The sequence below is a fragment of the Elgaria multicarinata genome, chromosome 9 (assembly GCF_023053635.1).
Source record: "Elgaria multicarinata webbii isolate HBS135686 ecotype San Diego chromosome 9, rElgMul1.1.pri, whole genome shotgun sequence".
Classification (NCBI taxonomy): Eukaryota; Metazoa; Chordata; class Lepidosauria; order Squamata; family Anguidae; genus Elgaria; species Elgaria multicarinata.
In genome coordinates, this window is record NC_086179.1 from 51,718,698 (window position 1) to 51,741,369 (window position 22,672).

At 39.5% G+C, this 22,672-nt stretch overlaps 1 protein-coding gene and 1 pseudogene across 4 annotated transcripts in view; one reads left to right on the forward strand and one right to left on the reverse strand.

Moving 5' to 3' along the window:
- The window catches only part of OSBPL8 (oxysterol binding protein like 8), a 324,479-nt gene that overhangs the window by 262,158 nt on the left and 39,649 nt on the right, over positions 1-22,672 (forward strand). For 2 of the 4 annotated variants that reach the window (XM_063133845.1, XM_063133844.1), the window contains exons 3-4: positions 7,703-7,739; positions 12,513-12,650. In XM_063133845.1, coding sequence (XP_062989915.1) covers positions 7,703-7,739; positions 12,513-12,650 — 175 coding nt within the window. Of the gene's footprint in view, positions 1-7,702; positions 7,740-12,512; positions 12,651-22,672 lie in introns of those variants that run through there. The other 2 variants (XM_063133847.1, XM_063133846.1) reach the window with 2 other exon arrangements.
- On the reverse strand, positions 20,509-21,229 carry LOC134403900 (F-actin-capping protein subunit alpha-2-like; annotated as a pseudogene).

Sequence of the window (22,672 nt, forward strand, 5' to 3'; positions counted from 1 at the left end):
GACCAAGGGGAAAGGAATTGAAGAACAACCCACAGTCAGTCCAATTGTATGTTGGGCTCACCATGGCTTGTTCTGATGACAACCCACACTTCATGGCTTATTTTGCAGAGTGGGTTGTGGTGTCTTGCCAACGTCTGCATAGTTCAGATAGATTCATGTGATGGAAGGCAGTTCTTCATATGAATGGTGAGAAGATTGGGTTGGCCAAGGGGTTGCTTTGGTTGAGCTTCTTCCTCAGCCATTAAACTCACTTGGTATCTGTGGGATAGTCACTAACTCTTAGCTGAACTTCTTCAGAGGGTTGTGGTGATATCTTTGTGTGGGAGAACCATATACATTATCCTGAGCACATTGGAGTAAGGTCAGGATAAAAATATAATTCAAGCTCAGATGGAAAACTACTAGTTTACTGTCTGTATTCAGATATTGTTAACTAGAAGACACTTAAATATTCTATAGCCTTTCTAAAAGAGGAACAAAGGTACAAGAGATTTTCATTGCCCACTATTGGGTCATCTTTATTGCTAGTCTGTGACTCATGCAGCTGAAGGCAGCCTGCTTAAGGGCTCAGTAAACCTCCAAGTCTAGAAATTAAAAATGAGGGGCAGATCATGATATATGACTGATTGAGTCAGCTTAGGTTGGTGGGTTGCGCGTTGTGCTGTATTATGTGTGAAATTCTAAAACGTTAAACAGCGTATGGAAAAATAGTTCCTCATGACAGTTTTTTATACATCAGAAATCATTATTATAGAAAACAATTATAGGAGAAATATTCTGCACAAATGTCTTTGATGTATAGTATTAATTTGCTTGGCAGTTTTCATGAGAAGCTATAGCACAAAAGTTGGATAAGTGGCAGATCAGGCATCTGATTAAATGGGCTGTAGTCCATGAAAGCTTACGCCAGAATGAATTTGTTCATCTTTAATGTGCCACAAAACTTTGTTTTGAAAGATCAAGGTCAGACCTAGATTTCTGTTCCCTGTCTTAGACATTTCTAGTCCAGTAATGTTATGAAGGAGAGAGCTTTCAGACGCAGCTCTTTTGAACTGTCTTAAAACATAGATGCCTTTTATTGCTGAATTTTGACTTGCTCTCTTCTAAAAAAAGATCTGAGGTGTGTGTTTTCAATCAGAGGAAATTTTGAATAAGTGTAATTGTACAGTAGTGAACCTGACAGCATTTCGCAACTAGAATATTTCCCCTTTTAAAACTTCACAACAAATGTGAGTATAAAATAAATGCATTTTAACTGTTGTCCTAATCCAGGAGAAGAAAACCTTATGTAGGAACAGGCTTGAATGCTACAGATGTGCTGCTGTGGGGAGATGCTCAATAGACTGCTGCAGGAAGGGTAAAATACCCACATCCAGTGATGGTGTGACGTATGCATTTCCTCATGCAGAAATAGCCCATTGCGTTTCTTGGTATAATTGCCTGAACTAGATAGAGTAATTTGTTTCGTTTTTATATTGTCAGCCCTTCAGAAATCCTTGTAATTAGGAGGTAAGCTAAAAACTAATAACTAACAATGTTTAAACAGATTCATCACTAGCAGCAATGTGAAAACCCTATGAAAAGCTAAAGAGAAGGGGGGAAGTAGATTCCATTTTTCACAGAATGAAATCTCAGGGAGCCTGGCAGATAAACTGGCATTCCAGGGGTGGCCCACTACAACCAAGAAAATCCTGCTACTTGTTGCCCTCTACCTGGCCTCTGAAGAAGATGTTAATAGTCAGTCATGTTCATGTGGTGTTTTAGATAATCTAGTCCCAAATCAAATTTAGGTTTTAAATGTCAAAACCTTTGAATTGACTGGAAACAAGTTTGTAGTCTGCGTAGGGTTTTTTTTTAATACTGACAAGATATGTTCTGTATTATTAGAATCAGATTGGGCCCGGGCAGGTTCATACAGGGTTAGGTGTTCCCACAAATAATGTGGTCGCAAGCTGATAAAGGCTTTAAAGGTTATCATCAGTACTTTAAATTGCCCCTGAAAATGTGCTGGTAATTAGTGCAGCTGGTACAGAATCAGTGTTATATGCTCTGATTACCAAGCCAGCCCCCAAGCAACTGGGTGGCTGCATTGTGCAGCAACTGAAGCTTCTGGATGATCGAAATGAGATAAGACTAGGGCATGAATAACTGTAGCAAGATCTGCTTTCTCCAGATAGGGATGCATCTGGCAAATCAGCCAACGCTGATAAAGGGCATCCTGGTAACCAATGCCACCTGCATTTCCAAGTCCAGAAGAACTCCCAAGCTGTGCATTTGTTCTTTCAGGCAGAGTGCAGCCCCATCTAACACTGATCACACACAATCATCCTGATCAGCATGTTTCCCTATTCATCTTACCTGGATTATGCACCCGAAAGAGCCATGTCCATGAGGCAGAACAAGAGTCCCCCAGCTCATCTCAGTAAATCCCTTGAGAAAGGACTGGAACCATTATAACACAATGCCTCCCCAGTCCTACCCTACCCAGAAGGATCGCAGGGTCGATGGTATTGCAGGGCATTGAGAGGTCCAGGAGAAGTAACAGGGTTGCTCTCCATCCATTGCATGGCATATGTCATCCACCAGGGTGGCCAGGTTGTTTCTGTCCAAAACCCAGGCTGGAAAGCAAATTGGAGTGAATTCAAAAAATCATTATCATCCAAGACCACTTGGACTTGAGAAGCTGCTCCCTTTTCCAGTATTGTAGGAATGCTACATTAGCTACTGGGCAATAATTATCCATAATCAAGGGGTCTCCATTTGGATTCTTTTATACAAAGTTTTAACCCCAGCTGCCTGAAGTGCATGTCTTTGATGTCTTCCTCAGGGATACATCAACTATCTCTCAGGTCCATAAAGTAAGTTAGCTCTGGCAGATATCCAGGAATGGCATGGATCTAAAGCACATGTGGTGGGTCTCAAAGCTCCAAGGAACTTGTCCACGCTATCAGGCTGCACAAGCTGGAACCCATGTAGAACAACATGACTTGACAGAACACTAAATGTATCCATCTGTGACTCTCACAATCCTGACATTCAAATTGGAATGAATTTGAGTGATTTTTGTCAGCAAAGTATCATGCAAATTGGTCATGTGTGCTTTTCAGGGTTCCATCTCCTGTTCCTACAGAGAACAGGCTGTTCACCACTCAAAAAAACTTCCACTGGATAACAGTGTGAAGACACAATAGTAGGAAAGAAGTAAGGGTTCTTCATTGCCACCACAGAGTTAAGATCCTTCCCTATGCTTTTCGCTTTTCTGTCACTTGTGTTACAGTTATCAATACAGCTTTTCATAGCCTTGGCTCTTCAATATAATATTTATTTTAATTTTATTTGTTGCATTTATATCCTGCCTGTTTTCCTCCAAGGAACCCAAGGCAGTGTACGTAATCCTCCTTTCCATTTTTATCCTCACAACAACAACCCTGTGAGGTAGGTTGGGCTGAAAGTCTGTGATTGGCCCAAAGTCACCCAGTAGGTTTCCATGGCTGAGTGGGGACTAGAACCCGGATCTCCCGACTCCCAGTCCAACACTTTAGCCACTACACCACACTGGCTCTGGGTGCTGGGAAGGCTCTACAGTTGGGTTGAGGTTGTCAGATGGCCTGGGTCATCTCCCCATTCCAAGCACAGAGACTCAGACCGCAGCAGAACTGCCAGCTAAAATGGCAGGAAACTTCCCAAGAGACCTTGGGTAACCATCCGAATCCATCAGCCTCTGCAGGTGGAGCATTAAAATTTGTCTGCCACCCCTGAAATGGGTATGAGTGGTCAATAAATCAAACTTGATCAGATAATGATCTATCCATGGTAATGGAGCTGTTTCTAGCTCCCCCATCCACGGACATTGTCCCTTAAACCGGTGTAGAAAGCAACTTCCAATACATGTCCTGCCATGTGAACCGCCCAGAGAGCTTCGGCTATTGGGCAGTATAAAAATATGATAAATAAATAAATAAATATGGGCTAGATATTGAGGCAGGCACTAGGTTGTCGTAGTGGCCTTGAAATCCCAAACCACCCCAGATAAGGTGGCCTCAGTGCGTATGTTGAAGTCCCCCAGACCAAAAGCCTTGGAGTTCTCAACACCGCTTCCATAAAGACCTGTCAGTTCAGGGAGGAGACTACTAGACAGCAGGATGGACAATATACCAACATAATCTGTATCTTGTCATGAGTCCCCAACCCCAGCTACAGATGCTCAAAACTGGCTGACGGATAACATCTGACAAGGGAAACGTGATCCTTTACAAATCTGACCCCTCCTCTCAAGCCAAGCTTGGTGCTGCACTGATAACCTGGTGGACACATCTGGGAAAGTCTTAAACCTTTGTCCAACCAGGTTTTAGTTATACATACTGGGTTAGTAGCCTAGCTGTACTGTTTTGCACTCATTGGCGTTGCAGTGCGTGTGCAGCATTCTGCAGTACTTGTGGCTTACTTGATCAGGATATTTGAGTTCCTGTTATGCAGTACTAAAAGTCTAGTAGCACACTATGAAAAGTTGATTTCACCAATTTGGATGGCGTCTACATCACTAGAATTTTTGGAGGGAGAAGTGCAAAACATCTTTCCTAATTTCCCTTTCCAACCCTCCCCAACCCTGAAAGTAGGCCTTGTTGGAATAAAATCTTATTCACTTAAGGTGCAATCCTATGCGTGTTTAGAATGCTGGGAATTACAGGACTTTCCCCCTGTCTAAACATGCATAGGATTGAACCCTTACTGATTTTGCAGGGCACTTTGTGTGACCACGCTGTATACTAAGTATTAAATATTTCACCTCTTTATGTTGCTTTAGTTCATCTTGCTTATCAGAATCCAGCATTTGTCTTTTTAATATTGCCTAATTGAAGGCTTACCATTGTATGCATTAAAGCTTCTGGACCTAGATATGATTGTTGTGTTGGCTTGGCTTGGCAGCTATGGGCTGTAATAATATAGCTTGCTTATGACCTACATTATTAACATGAAATGAGTCTTCTATGTCAGATTGTAGATGAGCTGCTTCCCTGCCCGCCCCCGCCTCCCGTTCAAGTGTGTTAAATGTATAGAATACAGAGAGAACATGAGTAGACCTCATTAGGGTTGTGTTAGCCTTTTACTCAGGAGTTCCTTGAGAGTGATTAGCTATGCAGTGCTGAAATATTTACATACTAGACATTTACAATAATCTTGAGTGATCAGCTGCTTTACTCAGCTTTCCTGCTTCAGTATATCCCTTGCAAGCATTTTCTCAATTGTGAAGTCTCTAATGGCTAGACTCTCCTCTATTTTTCCATGTAAGTACTGATCATAGTATAGTGATTGCATTATAAAACTCATCTGAGTCATTTATGCTTAAGATGCTGTTTTTCCCTTCCCCCTTTTCCTTCAAACAATTGAGAGATGATTTAGTTCTTAGTCATAGGTTTGGAAAGATCATCATACAAGGTAATTTATAGCACTCTTATTCTGTTATTCTAAGCCACTTCAACCAACCATTATTGTTTTAAAGCTATAGTTTTAAAGTAAAAGTCCATTTAAAAATGGACTTTGTCTCAGATCTGTTTTGCTAGGATGAAACTGTCTCAAAGCCGCTTTGATCATTTTTGTCAGTGTCTGAACACCTTCTATTATCTTGAAGTTGATTCAAACACTTAAGTTCTAGCTAATGGAAAACAAAGGTTCTCAAATAACTGGTTAGTCTTCAATCCCTTCAGACTCCGAATCTGGCTTTAATCTCCTATGTGCAACATAGGATATACTTTCATTTTTATTTTTTACTATACACATCTCTTTTTTAAAAAAAGAATTTTAAAAGGAAAGCGTGTTGGTACTGCTGGAGGAACCCACTTCAACTTGAGGTGTGATCAAGTTGTGGAACATGGGGGGCACACAGGAAGCTGCCATAGACTTAATCAGAGCGCTTGTTTGTCTAGCTCAGTATTGTCTATGCTAAGTGGCAGCAGCTCTCTGGGATGTCAGGCAGGGGTGTTTCCCAGCCCCACCTGGAGGACCAGGGATATTTTGCATGCCAAACATGCACAAGATACATAGCAAGAATAGACTAGGTAGCAGTTCTTATTTTAACGAAAAGAGGGGGGGACCCTCAAAATACATTTAAAAAAATGTTCCCATGTAATTTCTGATTATTTTTAAGAAGGATTGGTTATAAAGAATAATGAGTGAAATGGTTATAATGAATAATTTGGCTTTCTCATCTCTATAACAGCCAAAAGATAGATGTGTAACTGTCTCTACTTTGTTTTTAAAAGTATATATACATTAAATGAGAGCCACAAGAGGCTGTTAGTTTGTAAAGCCATTTCTGTTCATAATCCCCACCACACAATTTTCCCCACAGTTGGAAAATAATAATAGTACAAGTGTCTGTATCTGTTTTTCCATGAGTATAAAAGCAATTTTGGTAGGGGACAGTTTTGATTGAGGGGAAAAGGCCATAGTGGAAAAGGCTAAACAGCTGTACCTCCATTTAGACTGGCATTCTCTCATAGTAACTGTTGATGAAGTATTGTCAATAGTTGTTTGTGCCTGTCAGATAATAAATACTGAAACATGATGGTACATTTTCTTACCATTTTAATTGTATAGTTGAGTGGGGAGAAACTTGCATGTCACTCAGCTTTTGGGGTGCAAAAATGTATAATCAGTTGGTATATAGAACGAAGCAGAACAGTGATAACAGAAATGATCTAATAAAACTAAATATTAACTAAACAAATTATAGTGCACAATCCTTCGTATAATGTATATGGAACCTGCTACAAAATATTGCAATGTATCCCCAGCCCTTAAGAGGAGTGTTCTGGTTCAGGGCTACGGCCAGACTTGAACAGGAGCTTTGTAACAATCTTCAGGCCACAAGGTGGATGGAGTTTCAGGAAGAGGGTAAGAGAAGGACGCTTCCATTTTTTTACCAACCTTCCTCTAGTAGACCTTCCTCTACTGTGCTAAAAGTATCAGGTAGCGAGTGACATGGAAGATGACTGCCTCTGACCTTGGAGAGACATTGCCAGTCAGATGATACTAGGCTAACGTGGATGAGTAGTCTGACCGGCTTCTATAGAGCTAAAAATACTATTTTATAGGGAGGGTTCTGGAGAGTGGGAAAGGGAAAAGGTGTCTAGTTTAATACATATTTCCAATAATGTGTCTTAGAATATTGTATAAATCACTTGATTTGCTGCTATTCTATAATATTCCATTCTTTACTCACGATATCTGATGCAACATGTTAGCTTAAAGAAACATGCAGCAACCTTTAGTTAGCAACTTTTAGACTAAAGGTAAAGTGCTTGCATGGACTGAATGTTGGTTACACTCTTGTTCATTTGCAAGTTTCTAAATGGTATTTCTGACTTCAGTGTTCCAGTCATATGATAGATAAAGGGAAAAAATGTTGAAAAATATCTGCAATTCAGGGAGGGTGATGGTGGAATTAGCCATTTGCTAACTGCAAAGCTAATAATGGCTTTTGCTAACAAGCTTGCCTCTGTGCCTTTTTGTTTTGCTTTATTTCCTCTATTGTGGAGCTGTGTAGTTAAAAAAAAAAATCCATCAGGACTTCAGTTTCAAACTAACACCCTGTTTCCCTTGTTCTTCTTTCCTTTTTGTTGTTGTTGCTGTGTCCCGTCTCCCTCACTTTTTGGCCTGGATGCTTTTGTTTGTCGCGTACTCAATTGTACTGCACTTCCAGCATCATGGTGATATCAAAGACTGTCAGGGAATCTCAAGTAAGTAAATAGTTTCTGTTATAGTATGTGGAGAGCTATATTCTCATAAGGCCAGATCTTGATTTCGTTAGCTTGTTAAAACTAATCTAAAACCCTGAGTGCCCAGAAAGGGGGAAGTGGCTAGAAAACTTTGGGGGTTTGCAGGATCAGGACCAAACTCCACACTCAGCCTCTCCTAGCCAGGAGGCAACTGATCCACCATCAAACCCCTGTGTATTTACTCCAGAGGAGCAAAAATCCTACGTGCCCCCTCAAAACGGGGAGATGCCTAGAAAACTTTGGAGGTTTGGAAAATCAGGACTAAACCTCATAGCTAGCCTCCTCTACTAAGGAGGCACCCTATGCACTATGAAAACCTAACCCTAAGTGTGAAAGCAGTGAAAATCCCAGGTGCACCAAAAAGTGTGAGATGCCTGTTACGCCTTGGGAATTTGCAGGATTAGGACCAAACCTCATCGCCTGCCTCTTCTATATTGCTGGCTGGGTCACTTTAACATGTTCCTAATCAGTAAGCTGGTGAAAATGATACATTAACCCATGATGGGTTATTGTGACATCTGAACCTAGTCGATAAAGGATCTTGCAGGTGGTTATTTTTAAAATGGGTGCACATTTCTGGTCAGAACGGCCACATTAGGTTTCTGATGTACACACGCTCCCTTTATTTAAGGGTTACTGCTTTGGGATCACTTGACTTCAGCCTCCTCTCTGCCTCAGCCCCCTCATCAACTTGATTGCTGCTTTATCACTACCATTAGCAGTGATAAATCAGCAATCCAAGCTGCATCAGGGTTCTGGGAGAAGACGTAGGTAGCCTCTTCCATGCCCTCCTCATCCTTGTTACCACTGCCATTACCGGCTGTGAGTTTTGTGGTATTTTTTGTGACAACAGCTGGAGGTTTTGTGAGGCCGCACATATTGCATCCCAAGCTGTATTAGCTTGGAATGAGTGCCTGAAGCCCGTGGCTTGTGCATTCCTATTTTAAAGCACTGGCAGAAGTGTTTTGTTTTGTGTTGACCAGTACTGTTTTAAAGATGTTTAGTCAACAGCCAGTTAACTTCCATTTTTTTCCTAGTGAATATAAACTCTTAATAAAAAGCCCAGCAATTTATAAGTCACTTCTGGGTTATATAATAGTATATCGTTTGCATTACAATAGTATTGTCATTTTGCTTTAAATCAGCATATATTGGTATATGAATAAAGTAATCCTTCAGCAGAAAAAAATCCATTCTTTTTGTTCCAAAGTACACATTAGTAATCATGCTTTTAAAAATGTATACTCAGTGCTGCCACTTGAAAGCAAAGCAGCTGCACGCCCTCCCCCCTTTCAGCATCGTACTCCCAATCCAGATTGGGGACTCTCACTAATTTCCCATCAAAAATCATGGTGTTCTAGTTTTGATACTATAATGGGTATAAAACTTACCTTGAGAAGATGAATGGAAGCTCTCAAGTTTGGTACTATAAGTAGATAAGGTTTAACTGCTCCTGTTGGAACACTTAAACAGGACTGTTGAAGCCTTCTCAGATAGCTGACACCATTGTACTGAAGAGCTCTTCTCTTCACTAATTGAAACGTGTTGCTATAGTTAGCAAGGTTTGGTGAGATCCTTAGTTATACATTAGTTTGTACTGGAAAATTGTCTTTAGGTTGGAACCCGGCTAGGGAGTTGGATGAGCCATTGGATGACAACAGAGTTAAAATATTACTAAAAGAGGATAAGAAGCTTAATGAATTGTTCGCATTTGTCTTCACTGAAAAAGATACAAGGTAGATAGCTGTGCCTGAACTGATATTTTTAGGAAGGTAGTTAGAGGAACTGATGCAGATAGTAGTGACAAAAGGTGAAGTTCTAGAACTTATTGACAAATTGAAAGGAAACAAATCACCAGGTTCAGATGGTATCCATCCAAACGTTCTTAAAGAACTCGAAGGTGAAATTGCTGATCTTCTATCAAATATATGTAACATGTCCTTAAGATGGGCCTCTGTAACAAAGGACTGGAAAGTAACACCAATTTTTAATAAGGGATCGAGGGGGTATGCAGGAAATTACAGGTTGATTAGCTTAACACCTGTTCCGAGTAAACTGGTGGAAATCATTATTAAAGATAGAAATATCAAACATATAGAAAGGCAGGTTCTGCTGAAAAAGAATCATCATGACTTCTGCAAAGGTAAGTCTTATCCCATTAATCTTTTCAATATCTTTGAGAGCTTCAGTAAACGCGTGGACAGGGGTGATTTGATAGAAATTGTCTACTTGTGCTTCCAAAAGGCTTTTGACAAAGTCCTTCACCAAAGACTCCTGAGCAATCTTAGGAGTGACGGGATAAGAGGAGAAGTTCTTTTATGGATCAGTAACTGGTTAGAGAACAGAAAAAGTAAGATAAAAGGAAAGTTCTCGCAGCGGAGGGATGTAAACAGTGAAGTCCTCCAAGGATTTGTATTGGTACTGATGTTTTTAAACTTGTCCATAAATGATATAGAGTTAGGTGACCAAGTTTGCTGATGACACCAAAATATTTAGTGAGGTTAAAATGAAAAACTTGTGTGTGTATTATAAGGATCTAATAAGGTGTAGGTTCTTCTAGTTTTCCTGCCTTATTATGTCCCGAGGCTCAACCCCAACAGTACCTACTCGATGTTGTTCCAGTAGGTAGGACTAGAACCAATGGTTGGAAGCTGCAGGAAAGCAAATTTTGGCTAAACATTAGAAGACATTTCCTAACAGTAAGGGCTGTATGAAAGTGGAATCAACTGCACCAGGAGATTATGGGTTCTCCTTCATTGGAGGTATTTCAGAAGAGGCTGGATGGCCATCTGTCAGTGATGTACCTGCATTCTGCACTGCGCAGACTGCATTGAACACGGGGATGAACTAGATGATCCCCAACATCTCTTCCAATTCCCTGATTCTATGAATAGAAGTTGGACAAATAATTAGTTTCTTTGGAACACACAATTCCCCCCATCCTTTGGCATAGTAATTGCACTTCCTATGTTGGTGGTTCAGAGCTTTTCAACTTCAAGAAACTACTCATTTCTTCTCTGTAAGGAAGCTGTCATAATTTGTATAGCTTTGGGGTGGTTGTTTTTTTAAGGAAGGTATAATAGTATTTTAATATTGGGAGTTGTAAAGTTTTCCAAGGGCTGAGAGCAGTCTCTAATAATTTTTTTTAGAGAATTTAAAGAAACCTGCACTTCCACAAGGGAGTCTCTAGAGGGCACTGTGACAGTGTGAAAGAGTAGAAGTGGGAATGGTGTAGGCAGGAATAGCCACTGAAGTTGATGCTTTACAAAACCTATAACTTTTTTGTATGGAATATCTGACTAGAGGCTAGGAAATTTGGACGTTAAGTAGGCCATTAGTCAGAAGGTTTACTATTGTAGGGAGTAAAGTTGATGTTTGAATGTGCTGAAGCAACAGTTTGGTAAACTTTAGAAATTTGGCATTGGAAAGATTTAGTCTGCAATGTGTAGGAGATGTGATTAAAGATATAAAGCAAGACTCAAAATGCTGTGCTAAAATTTCTGAGAGATCAGAGTAGTTTTTTGTTAACAAAATTGTCTAATATAGGCAATCTCTTTCACAGAACTTTGGATTCTGTGAAGAACTTTTCTGATACAACTTTAGTGTTATGGGAGCCAGTGCAGTGCATGCCCTTCCTGTACAACTCCAATAATGTTAGAATATATTCTAAGTTAGAGGAGGCAATGGCATGGTTATTTTTCATGTCAATTTTGCCCAAGAATTATGGTTATTCTGGAGGGGGAAGCAGTTACATTATTGGCTTGTGCCACTCAGTCTTCTGATGCTTAGAGTGATTGGGGGGGGGGACGCATGTTGCAGCAGCAATTCTGATGTTAACCTTATGGTGCTGGAAGAGACCCATAGCTCTTGACCCATAAGATGTTTGGGAAAGTGTAGAGTAACTTGTGTATTGTGAAGAAAGAAAGCCTGTCAAGCCTAGAGAGACTTCTTCAGTCTAAGTAGAAAGGAAGAATTGAGCTCTGGAATGAAGTATGATATACTCACCACCTTAGGTATGTGGTGAGTATGCCTCTATACAACAGTTCCTTTGAACGGGCTTGAATACCTAGTAAGTTATGGGGGACCTTATTACCACCTTTTATTTCTTTATGGACAAGTTCTTAGGCCGAGGGAATTTCTTTAAATTCCTACATTGCCTTTCTGACAGCTCCTGGATCCAGTACAATGTCCTTGTCTTTACCTTCAAAGCCTTCCATAGCTTTGCCTCCCTGCCCCTCACTATCGCTCTGCCTTTAATTTCTGATGCCCTCCACCATTTAAAGATCCCCTGCTCCCTCAAAAGACTCTGCCCATACTCCCTTGCCATCCCATATGCTTGTAATTGTTTGCAAGAACACTGATATGATGCCACCTCTCTTACTGTTTTCCCTTTCCCTGAAACCTTTGGCACAGCCCTGCAGCTCTCATGCTGTACTAACTCCATCTAAGCCAGGGGTGCAGAATCTCTTTCAGCCCAAGGGCCAAATTCCATTTTGGAGAAGCTTCGTCCACATTCCAGTGGTGGGCCGAAGGCAAAAGGGGTGGGGCTGAAATAGCAGATTTCAATTCCTGTCCTCTTTCTTCCCTATGTTGAATTTTTCATTGTAAGCTCTTTAGGGCAGGTATCTGTTCTCTTGGTAAAATTTCAGTGTAAAGCACAATGTATACTGATAATAGTAGCAATAATAATAATAATAATAATAATAATAATAATAATTCTCTTTGCTTTTTTAGCTATGGTAACAAACAATGATGAATCTCATGCTCTGACTCCAGGAAAAATGAGCCAGCGTCAGGGGAAAGAAGGGTATCTTACTCCAACCAAAGAATTACACCAACCATCGTTGAGTCCAGGAACAGTCCATGGCCACGGTAAGAAGCATTTCATTGTAATTAATGTAATGTCAAAGCAGGTATTCTAGCATCTTTAATAGTTAACTGCAGTATTCACAGCAAATGTGTTCAAATCCGTGTTAGTAAATGAATCTTTTGACCACACTAACTTTGGTTTAATATTCTGTCTTAACCATATTTTCCTGATTCAGACAAAACTGAAAACTATGGTTAGAGGCTTCTTGGTTTGATTGGGCCATGAAAAAAGAAGCAAATTGACTTATGGATAGGCAAAATGCTTGTTCATATTTCGTCTTAAGCCAAGATATGATAGTGAGATCCAGGCCAATGACAATGAGCCACCCCAAAGGTTTCCAGATAACCAGTTGATTTTTTTAATGTTCATGTTCATTGGAATGTGACCGCTGTGTGTAATGTAACTTTTAAGAGCCTATTTTTTCAGGATACAATCATATTATAATGTGTGTGTTTCAAAACTGACAAATACTTTATTTTCATTACTGTATTTTTATTTGCTGCCATTAAAATTACTGATATTTTCCGAAAGAATGAGGAGTCTGAAGTTTAAAAATTGGGATTTTATACCTTTGCACTATTTTTTTTTCAATCCCTTGCAATTTATGAGTATTTTCCACTTCTGGGATTTAGTTCAGAATTTATTAGAATGATTTACAGTGGAGAAGAATAGGTAGATTTACTGAATTAGTACCATCTACATAAGTTGTACTTGAAGGTTGAAATCCTATGCATGCTTACCTAGGAGTAAACAACATTGACTACAGTAGCAAACATGCATAGGACTGGACTGTAAGCATTCCATGGAGATACACTTGGATGCAAAACATGCCTCAATAAGACAGTTTTGGGTTTGGATAACTCAACAAGTCATGGTTAATAAAAAATGGGAGTGAAAACTTTTGATCTCATGGCTGTGGTGGAGGAGGAAGTAGAGCGTGTGTGTGCGTGGAAGGCCAGGGCTCATTCCCATCACAATAAAATGTGGTCTTTCTATCTTTCTTGATACAAAGACTGTTTGAGAGAGGCTTTTGAAGGAGTATACTGTGCTGCTCGTGTTCTGTAGCAGAGCTAATCCTAAGTAGTTTTCCAGGCAAAATGCCAACTAGATAAATTACGAAGAATATTGAAGAATTTTAAATGAACTTACAAATTACAAATGTTGATGGTTATATTTTTCTTTCAAATTGTAGTGGAACTTGGGTTATGAAGAGGCTTTATGACTACTTTAGAGAAAATTTTGCTCACATGTATATATTTCATACCCTTACTTCTTACTTAGTGACCTTGTTTTAACAACAGCCTATCATGATTTAATTTACCTGTGGAGACGGTCATGTCAGGCTGGGTACCCACAGGAATTATTTTTCCCTGGTGCCCAGTTTGCCATAGCTTGTCATGTGGTGCGAATTGAGATAGCAGGGTTTGTTTGAGGGTTAAACAGCCCTCAGATAACCCTTGACTTGTTTTAGGGTTATTTGAGGGTTGTCTAACTTTATTTCCCTGCTGGTTGCTTTGGCACGATTTGGCAAGCCATGGCGAACTGGGCACACAAAGGCGCTCAGTGCAATGCAACTGCCTCCATGGTAAATTAAGCCATGGTGGCTGTTGTGATGTACGAACAGGCCCATCCCCTTCATTTGTTGTTTTCCCTCTTGTTGTTTTATCTTGCAGACTCCTTTGGACACATACCTATGTGTTTTTATTATGATTTTTAAAGTGCTATTCACATTGTTGCTATATAAATAATCTTATATAGAAAATTGGAGATGTGCATAATGTAAATGTTTTTGCGTTTGGCCAATTTTTGATAAAAAGTTTAGAAGAATGAACAGTTAAAGGAAGTTGGATGGGGCATAGCAAATTGCTATTAATCTCCTGCCTTTTCCCAGCATTTCAGATCATTGAGAATATTGTTTCTATAAATAAATCTTGTGGGTTCACCTAGCATGTTGTTTGTGTTTCTCAAATAATGATGATTGTTCTATCCCGGTAATTTGAAAACTGTTTTGGTCTCAGGCTGGAAGGTGCAGCTGAGCAAATCATTGTTCCAGCAGTGAAACACATGGCTGTGCAGGGCAGCCAGAGTGTGGGAAGGGCAGAGAGCAGGAGCGCGTCCATTTTTAAAGCAACAATTGTTGACTTTTTTCCTTCGGAGGAAGAGGTGGAAGAAGAAGCAAGTGAGGGAGAGCTGGTTCTTTTATTATTTCAGAATACGTGTGGACTAAAAAGCAGGAGGGTCCGAGTGAATGAATAGTGTGTGTATTTAAAGTAAAATAAATACATTTGCGTGTGTGTGTGCGTGCGCATGAGAGAGAAAGCTGCTGCCACCACAGCAACAACTAGATAGGATTCTTCTAAAGCTAAATGGCAAGTAATGGTTCCTTTTTTCTCTGGGCCGTTTTCCCTTTTATTTATGTCCACCTTACAATGCAAGCCTATACATGTCTGTATACAAGCCTATACATGCCCCATTGAGTTCAGTGGGCCTTACAGCCTGGTAAGTGTGTATGGAGTTGCAGCCTTGATCTCATTCTTGGCTCACCCTTCCAGTTCCTTGGGTGCCCGTCTGTGTGTGTGCACGCGTGTGTGCATATGTGTCTGTGTGTTTTGCAATGGATTTCTTCTGACTTCCCAAGGGATACTATTATGATTATGATTATGATTATATTACTACTACTACTACTACTACTACTACTACATGCAAGGGGATGGACTCTGGATGTGCACAAAACTTACCATGCTTTCTCCTGAGCAGTACTACTTACAAGATATGCATAATCTTAATTTTTTTATTGTGCTCTTTCTGAGTAGGCCTGCTCTGGTGGATGCTTTGTATACAAAGGCATGGATTTTTGGATGTTTTTAGAACTGTTTCCTGTGTTCCAAAAGCTGCTTTTCTGTGTTGCTCTGAGAATATCATGTATTATTTTAATTATTATCATTATTATTGTTATTATTATCCCTATGTGGATTCTCCCTTCCCACTCATCATCTTAGAGTCACTTGCTTCTCTGTGGATTGGGAGTTATTGTTGGAAAAGGAGAATGTGGGTCCAGAGGAATACTTCTGTGTGGCTATGTGATTTCCCCCCACCTTCACCCCACCCCTTTGCATGTTTTGAGCCTCAGTTATCTCTTTCTGTGGTATGGGTTACTGAATGTTGGGGATTCAAATACTACTCTGCTTCTTGTGACTCCCCTGGCTCTGCGTCTCATGACCACTGCCCACTGCTCCACCAGTCAGACTGGCCACAAGCCTCCACTGCCTTAATACCTGTTCTCCTGAGGCTTCTTTGCAGCATTCCTAAACCTAGTGACTCCAATCAAATTTCTTGATTCTGAATTTCTATTCGACAGCTGCATTTTACTAACTTGAAGCATACTGGCATAATTTCCCAACTCGTTCCCCTAGAATGTGGAATTTGGCAAGGCTCCTCCTTCCTTCCTCCCTCCATTTTGAACTGAGCCAGCGGTTTAAGGTGGCAAGGCAATATGTCACAACTGGAGGCTTCACACATACTATAGTAGAATACAGAAGTGTCCTTTCTCTGAAGCTGATGCACTTCTATTTACTGATAAGCCCAGATACCTCCATGACAACTCTGATAACACAAATGTCACTGGGAGTACACTCTGGTTGGAATGGTTCACATGTCACACTAAGTCATGGTTCGTATGACACGCTAAATCCTAATGCTTAGCTCAAAATGCTTAACCGTCATGGTTTAGCATATTGTCTAAACAGGGCCAATAACTTACCTTGGAACTAAGGCTCCAAAGAATATAATTTTGGTAGTTAAAGCAAAGCCTAGCTCCATCATTTCTTAGATCAAAGGTGACTTAGATGGTCATTGCTCATGATGAGTACCTATGGAAAATTGAATATAATTAAAATCAATGTCCTTCCACACCTAATATACATCATCATCCTCCCACTATACAGATCTCTGTAGACTGAAACTCTTGTGTGAAAGAAGATGGCTTTAATTTCCCAAATGACATCACATGCTGTAGATCTGTTTCATTTCTTGCACTCAAAAATGGCATCCTACACAGTGGTCCATCCTAGAATCTTATTATTTGCTATTACTCTCACGATGGCGCTCTCTTGGATTCTTACATTTTGATGAATTAAGCTTGTGGGGAAGGTCAATAGTAACATCCGGGGTGTTTTTTATGACATGTAGTTGATCCAGTCTTGGACTTTAGCTTGTTGTTAATGTACTAAATATAATTGTCAAGAAATATCCATATATATAAAACCAGGACCAGTGTTTTGTTTGCCACCTGGGTGACTAAGCAACAGAATGGAAGATAAAATGCAGTGTAAATTCAAAATGTTGTATACTGGGAGAAAGGTTCTAACTGTGTATATATACTGAAGGGATCTAAATTGGCTGTAGCTACTCAGGACAGACGCATCAGGTTTATAATTTTACTTAACTGTAATTTCATTATGCTGCATGAGTAAAAAAGTGAAAGTAGTATAATCCATTTTTAGAAAAGATTGAAAAAGAGAATCAGAATACCATTATATCAATTTGTGGTACATTTGTATTTAGAAGACAGAGTGCAGTTTTGGTACTGTATCTCTTAAAGAGTGCTGTAGAACTGATAAAGGTACAGAAGAAGAAAAAGCTAAAGAGTTGCAGCAATTTTTGTATGTTAAAAAAATGTATGATGTGGCTTTTTTAGCTTAGAAGATTTCTACAGGAGGGTGCGTTAGAAGATTATAAAAGATATGTAAGATGTGGAGAGTAAAAATTGCCTTTTTACACTCAGAATACAAAAACTTCAGGAGGGGAGGAGATCACCCCATGAAATTAATTGCTAGCGCATTGTTTTACTTTTTAAACAAATATTACCACAAGTTGTGATGATGATCACTAGCTTGGGTAGCTTTAAGTGTTAGCCAAACGCATGATGGATAAATAGGTCTTCCAAAAGCTATTAGTGATGACATGGTAAGTCCCAAATCAGGCATGGTGGTAGCAGAACTAGTTTTAAGATGCAGCCCTACACACATGTACATGGGAGTAAGCGCATTGAACTCAATTTGACTTAATGTCTGAGTAGACATGTATAAGATCTGTAAATCATATATGAAGGGCTGAGCTGATTTTAAGAAACAAAGGAGCATATGATTATAGAGAGCAGAACACCCTCTGTGCTTGATGCTTGTTTTCCCATAGCCCCTCCTCTTCAGTCCCTCCTCTTAGCTCAGTTCACATCTGGTATTGGAGCCCAGCTGAATGAAGTTCCTGGATTGGACCCACTGCAGAGAGGTAGGCTGCAGGTTTGGGAGAGTTCAGGGCCCTGGACTCATGTACCCTCATGATCTGTATCTGATAGGGGCACATACACATGTAAAAGATGGATTTGCCACTTCATATGTAGTCTCTCTATCATCCATCCAGTAATCAACAGTACACTACCTGTGCACATCAGTGCTATGGCCAAAGAGGCACTAGTGATGGCTGTCTCCATCATGTTCAGCACATGTGCTGGGGCTTTGGTTAAGGTCCAACAAAACACTTCTTGCATTCTTATATGTTACTTCAGATATCAGGGTGCTGTTTTTCGACAACAAGAAATAGTTACATTATTGGATACAACCTACAGTTTGAGATGTTTCTAAGGTTGAACTTTCTGAATCTCTTCACTGTTTGTGAAGTATCTGCGAGGTTGCATTAAGCAGAACTGGTTTTGCTGTGGTTTACTTTTTCATTAAACACATTAGCTGAGAAAACCCTATGGGTGTAGAGTCAGGGCAGACATTCATCTGAGGGTGCATAGAGTGATGTCCTGGCCACTGCTGTTATTCTGCTTTCCCTTTATATGTATATTCACTCACACTGGATATACAAGTACAGGCTTTTGGTCTTTGTTTATCATGGTGTTAATGCAAAGAAAAAAGAATTTTCAACGAAGCTTTCTTTGAGAATGCACTTTGACCGGATTGACCCACATGAATCTAATATGTTGTCCCTGGCAATTCAGAATTCTTGCATGGGCTAAAATAGCTGAAACCTGAGTAGTCAACAAGTGTGTGGGAGGGAGCTGCAGAATAGAGCTGTTAGAGATTCAAGTCTACAGCCAAGTGAGACGTAATAAGCCGCAAGCTGCTTTTATAAAAGCTGTAACCCGATGTACCGAAAGGAATTGTGCTTCAACATAAATTGAGCCTATTTTGATACTGCCAAGTCTGAGAATGGTAGTTTTTCCTGTAGTAAAACATGTTGCTGCTCTTGTAAGATAAACTGCTTTGTGGTTTTGGATTTCCATTCTATGAACTGGGCACATCTCTGAAGGCAAGTATACTTACAAAGATGATGTTGATTTTAATAGGAGGGAGAGAATTTGACTTGCAATTTAGATGGCACAAATTATGCAGTTGTAGCTTGACAGCTGTTAACAGCTGTTTTCTAGCCAAATACATTGTGTGGGGAGGAGCACATGTTACAGATGCATGTAGTTAATATGAAGTTATCTACAGGTTTTGTTTTAGATAGCTTTGTTGACGTAACATTGTGTAAAGTTACTAGGAGTCAAATCTTCCTCTCCCCCTCTCCCGCCGGCACTTGACGACATTCTTTCTCTTGTCCCCTCCCCTATAGAGGTAATTGATTTTTGTAAGCCATCTCAGATATCCTAAATATCTGACATCTTCTACTGTCTGGTACTACTAAAGCAGCAAAGGGATTAGTTTTGCTGGTTATGTGTGCAGTATTGTCTTCAAAATACCCTTCTGTTTGCAGTTCAGTTTATTTCAAGGCTATATTCCATTTTGCTTTTATTGTAGATGTTGATTTAAAATGTGCATTTTTAGTGTCAGAGTTTTAGTACACTTTAATTGAGGAAAAAAATTAAATAACACTGTCACAGTGTTGAGTTCAGGATTATATATCTTAAGTACACACACGTGATATGGATAAAGATATGGCTGTATGGTAAAAAACAAAATCACCTGAGAGCTGATGTAATCCAAACTCTGAGTACCTGTCAGGAGCAAAGCGTTAAATGCTTTTCCAAAATAAGTACAAATGCTTAATTTCAGCACCTTAAAAACAATATTAAATCTTAGCCTTGAAAAATAAGTAATGCTCAGTTAGCTAAACAACTGAAAAGGGTTGGATATTGAAATATTTTCCCCAGGCTTTCATACACTGGAGGGATAGATTATTCCTACCCATGGCTAAAATCCATGTTGAATGTCAAACTGATGATGATGTTCAGTAACAACCTTTTCTATGGAATCATGGCCTAGAAGCTGCTCTTTTGCATAAGAGCAAGCAACATGGAATAATTTTATCACTAACTCTCAACATTTTTAGCTACATTGATTTTTGTAACCTTTTAAAGGAGAAACAAAAAGGCAAAGCAAAATGATCAATTAGATAAGCCTTGTGTTGTTCAATTAGCCTTGTGCTTTAAGTGATTTTCGTTGGCAAATGTCCATGTTAACTGGGATGATGTAGCAATTTTGAATACTTTTGTAATAAATTTAAGCATCCTTGGGAAGGCTTCTGCTTTGAAAGGCAGCCAAGAAATATTTTAAGTAAATTAAACATATAAAATATTTTTTATTCAAAGACACCAAAACAATTCCACTTTGCAACCTTAGTTTTAGGTATTCTTTTCCCAGTCTTGTTCTGGGGATCTTTGTCTCAATCAGTCTGTTGTGAGCAACTGGTTAGTGTTCTGCATAAGGCAGGCTTCTCCAACTTGGTGCCCTACAGATGTTTTGGACTTCAACTCCCATCATCCCCACCAGCATGGCCAATAGTCAGGAATTCTGAGAGTTGTAGCTCAAAACATTTGGAGGCCACCAGGTTGGGGTAAGCTGGCGCAAGGCCTTGTTAGTTAGTGTCTGTCATACTTCGATAATTTTCACTGATAGCAGCCTTATACTCATTTTTTGCAGTCTGTGCAATCATTACAAATATCTTTGCTGTTTGGGCTTTTTTAGTCACAGATAGAGAGTTCTATGTCTTTAGGATTCCATAATTACGATTATGAAATTTCAACATACCAGTCTAAGTGGCTGAAGGGGTAACTGTTAACTTCCATTATGATTGCCAATGACCATCCCAAAAGATGCTTCTTTGAAATTGATGGCTTTCAATGCATACAACAATTGTTTGTCAATCAATTGTCCTTCCATACCATGTGCAGACAACCTTTGGGTATGTTCTTGCATATATGCTCATTGCAGTTTCTATGGATTTTCTCCATCGCTCAGTTGAATTTGGCTTTGGTTTGATAGACTTCTTTCTTAAAAGATCAAATCTCAGAATGCTCTGCTGTTAAAACCTGTTCATCATAGCTTTCTATTTTTACTGAAGTCCAAGTTACACTGTTCAAATTTATGACCTGTGCCTTCCATGAGAAAATTATCATCATTAAGGAGCTAAGATGCTAAAGATTGTTTGAGACTTCATTGAATTCTCTTGCTGGAGCATGGATGATGAATACCTTCTCTATTGGAGAGCTGTTCCTCTTAGTTTTCCTCGCCTTTCTGAGCATGAGGAGGAGGAGAAATGGCATTGGAATGCAGCTTATGCTTATTTGAAAACATTTCCTTTTGGCAAGTAACCTTTTCCCTATAACAGTACATTAAATCCCAACTGTGTTTTTTTTTAAAAGTTTGTGCTGTGAAAGAATGCTGAGCTTCTATTATGCTCTAGAAGCTTATTATTTCTGTGGGGTTTATATGCCTTCCAACTCAACATACATTTGAGTAACAAATGTGAATTAACAGGAAGAAAATAGCAAAGAAACAATTATGGATGCTTGCAAAAAAGAAAAAGAAAAAGTATACTGTCGACTTCACTTCTCTTTGAAGAAAAGCATGATAAATTGCTAGGACTCAATGTACTTTAATACTGAAAGATCTGCAGAGAACCCCCAAATTGGAGTAGGAATACTTCATAGATAAAACTCACAATATGTTTTCCCCTCTGCCCTCTTGATGTAGAGACTGCAAAGGAGGGTAGGACAGTAAAAGAGGAAGGGATCAGTAAAAAAGAGAAAAGAAAGATGGATTGGAAGGGAGGCCTAGGATTTGAGAGCAAGGGCATAAACAGAACATGAAAAGGAAGAAAGGACATAGAATTGTTATGGGGAAACGTTGAGAACTGCTTGGAAATTTAAAGTAGAATGAATAATATAGGAGAAAAACAACTTTCTGGTAGTGAAAATAGCTTTAAAATGTGTCTGTAAAAGCTCCTTAGTACATACTTTATAGATTTTGCTCCCTTACTAAATACTAATTTTGTAAATAGTGTTTATTACAAGGATTGGGAACCTGTGTCCTCCAGATGCTGTCTCCAACTCCCATCAGCCCCAACAGCATGGCCAGTGGTCAGGAATGATGGGAGTGTAGTCCAACAGTGACTGGAGGACTCCAGCTCGATTATTTTTAACTCTCAGCCTCAGTGGTAAATTTGTGTCTAAGCTGTACCATTTCAGACTGCAGGTGGGGACTCAAATGATGGAATGCTGCTCAATAATTTTAAAATGGTGCACATAAAAAGCTGGACATTGTAGGGAAGGCTTCTAGTGTAGACTTCCCCTAATATTAGTTTTCTATGTTTTAGGAATCTTTCTCAAGAGGGAACATTCAGTCTTGTTTGTCCCTGTCTGTTGTTAAATGTGGTACGGCCCAGATAGATTTATTACTTCAGTGAGAACTAGGTCTGAGTACGAAGCTGCACTGCTTCCCAAGCAAGTGTGCCAAATCACCAGGTGCCTAGAGACCTTTAAGCAGGAATAAGCTCAGATAACAAGGATTAGCTTGTAATTTCAGTGCAGTGTGCGATAGATGTGAAGACTGTGGAAGATATTGGGTATTGTAACATGGATGAGGGGGGAAAGCAACAATCCTGTACTAAAGAATATGAATTCAAATATGTAATTTAATAGTGATATTTTTCTCACCAAATCTTTCCTGAACTAAAATATTAACAATTCAAATCTTATTGGCAAGCAGTGATTTGTGTTGATCCACTTTATCTGTATTTT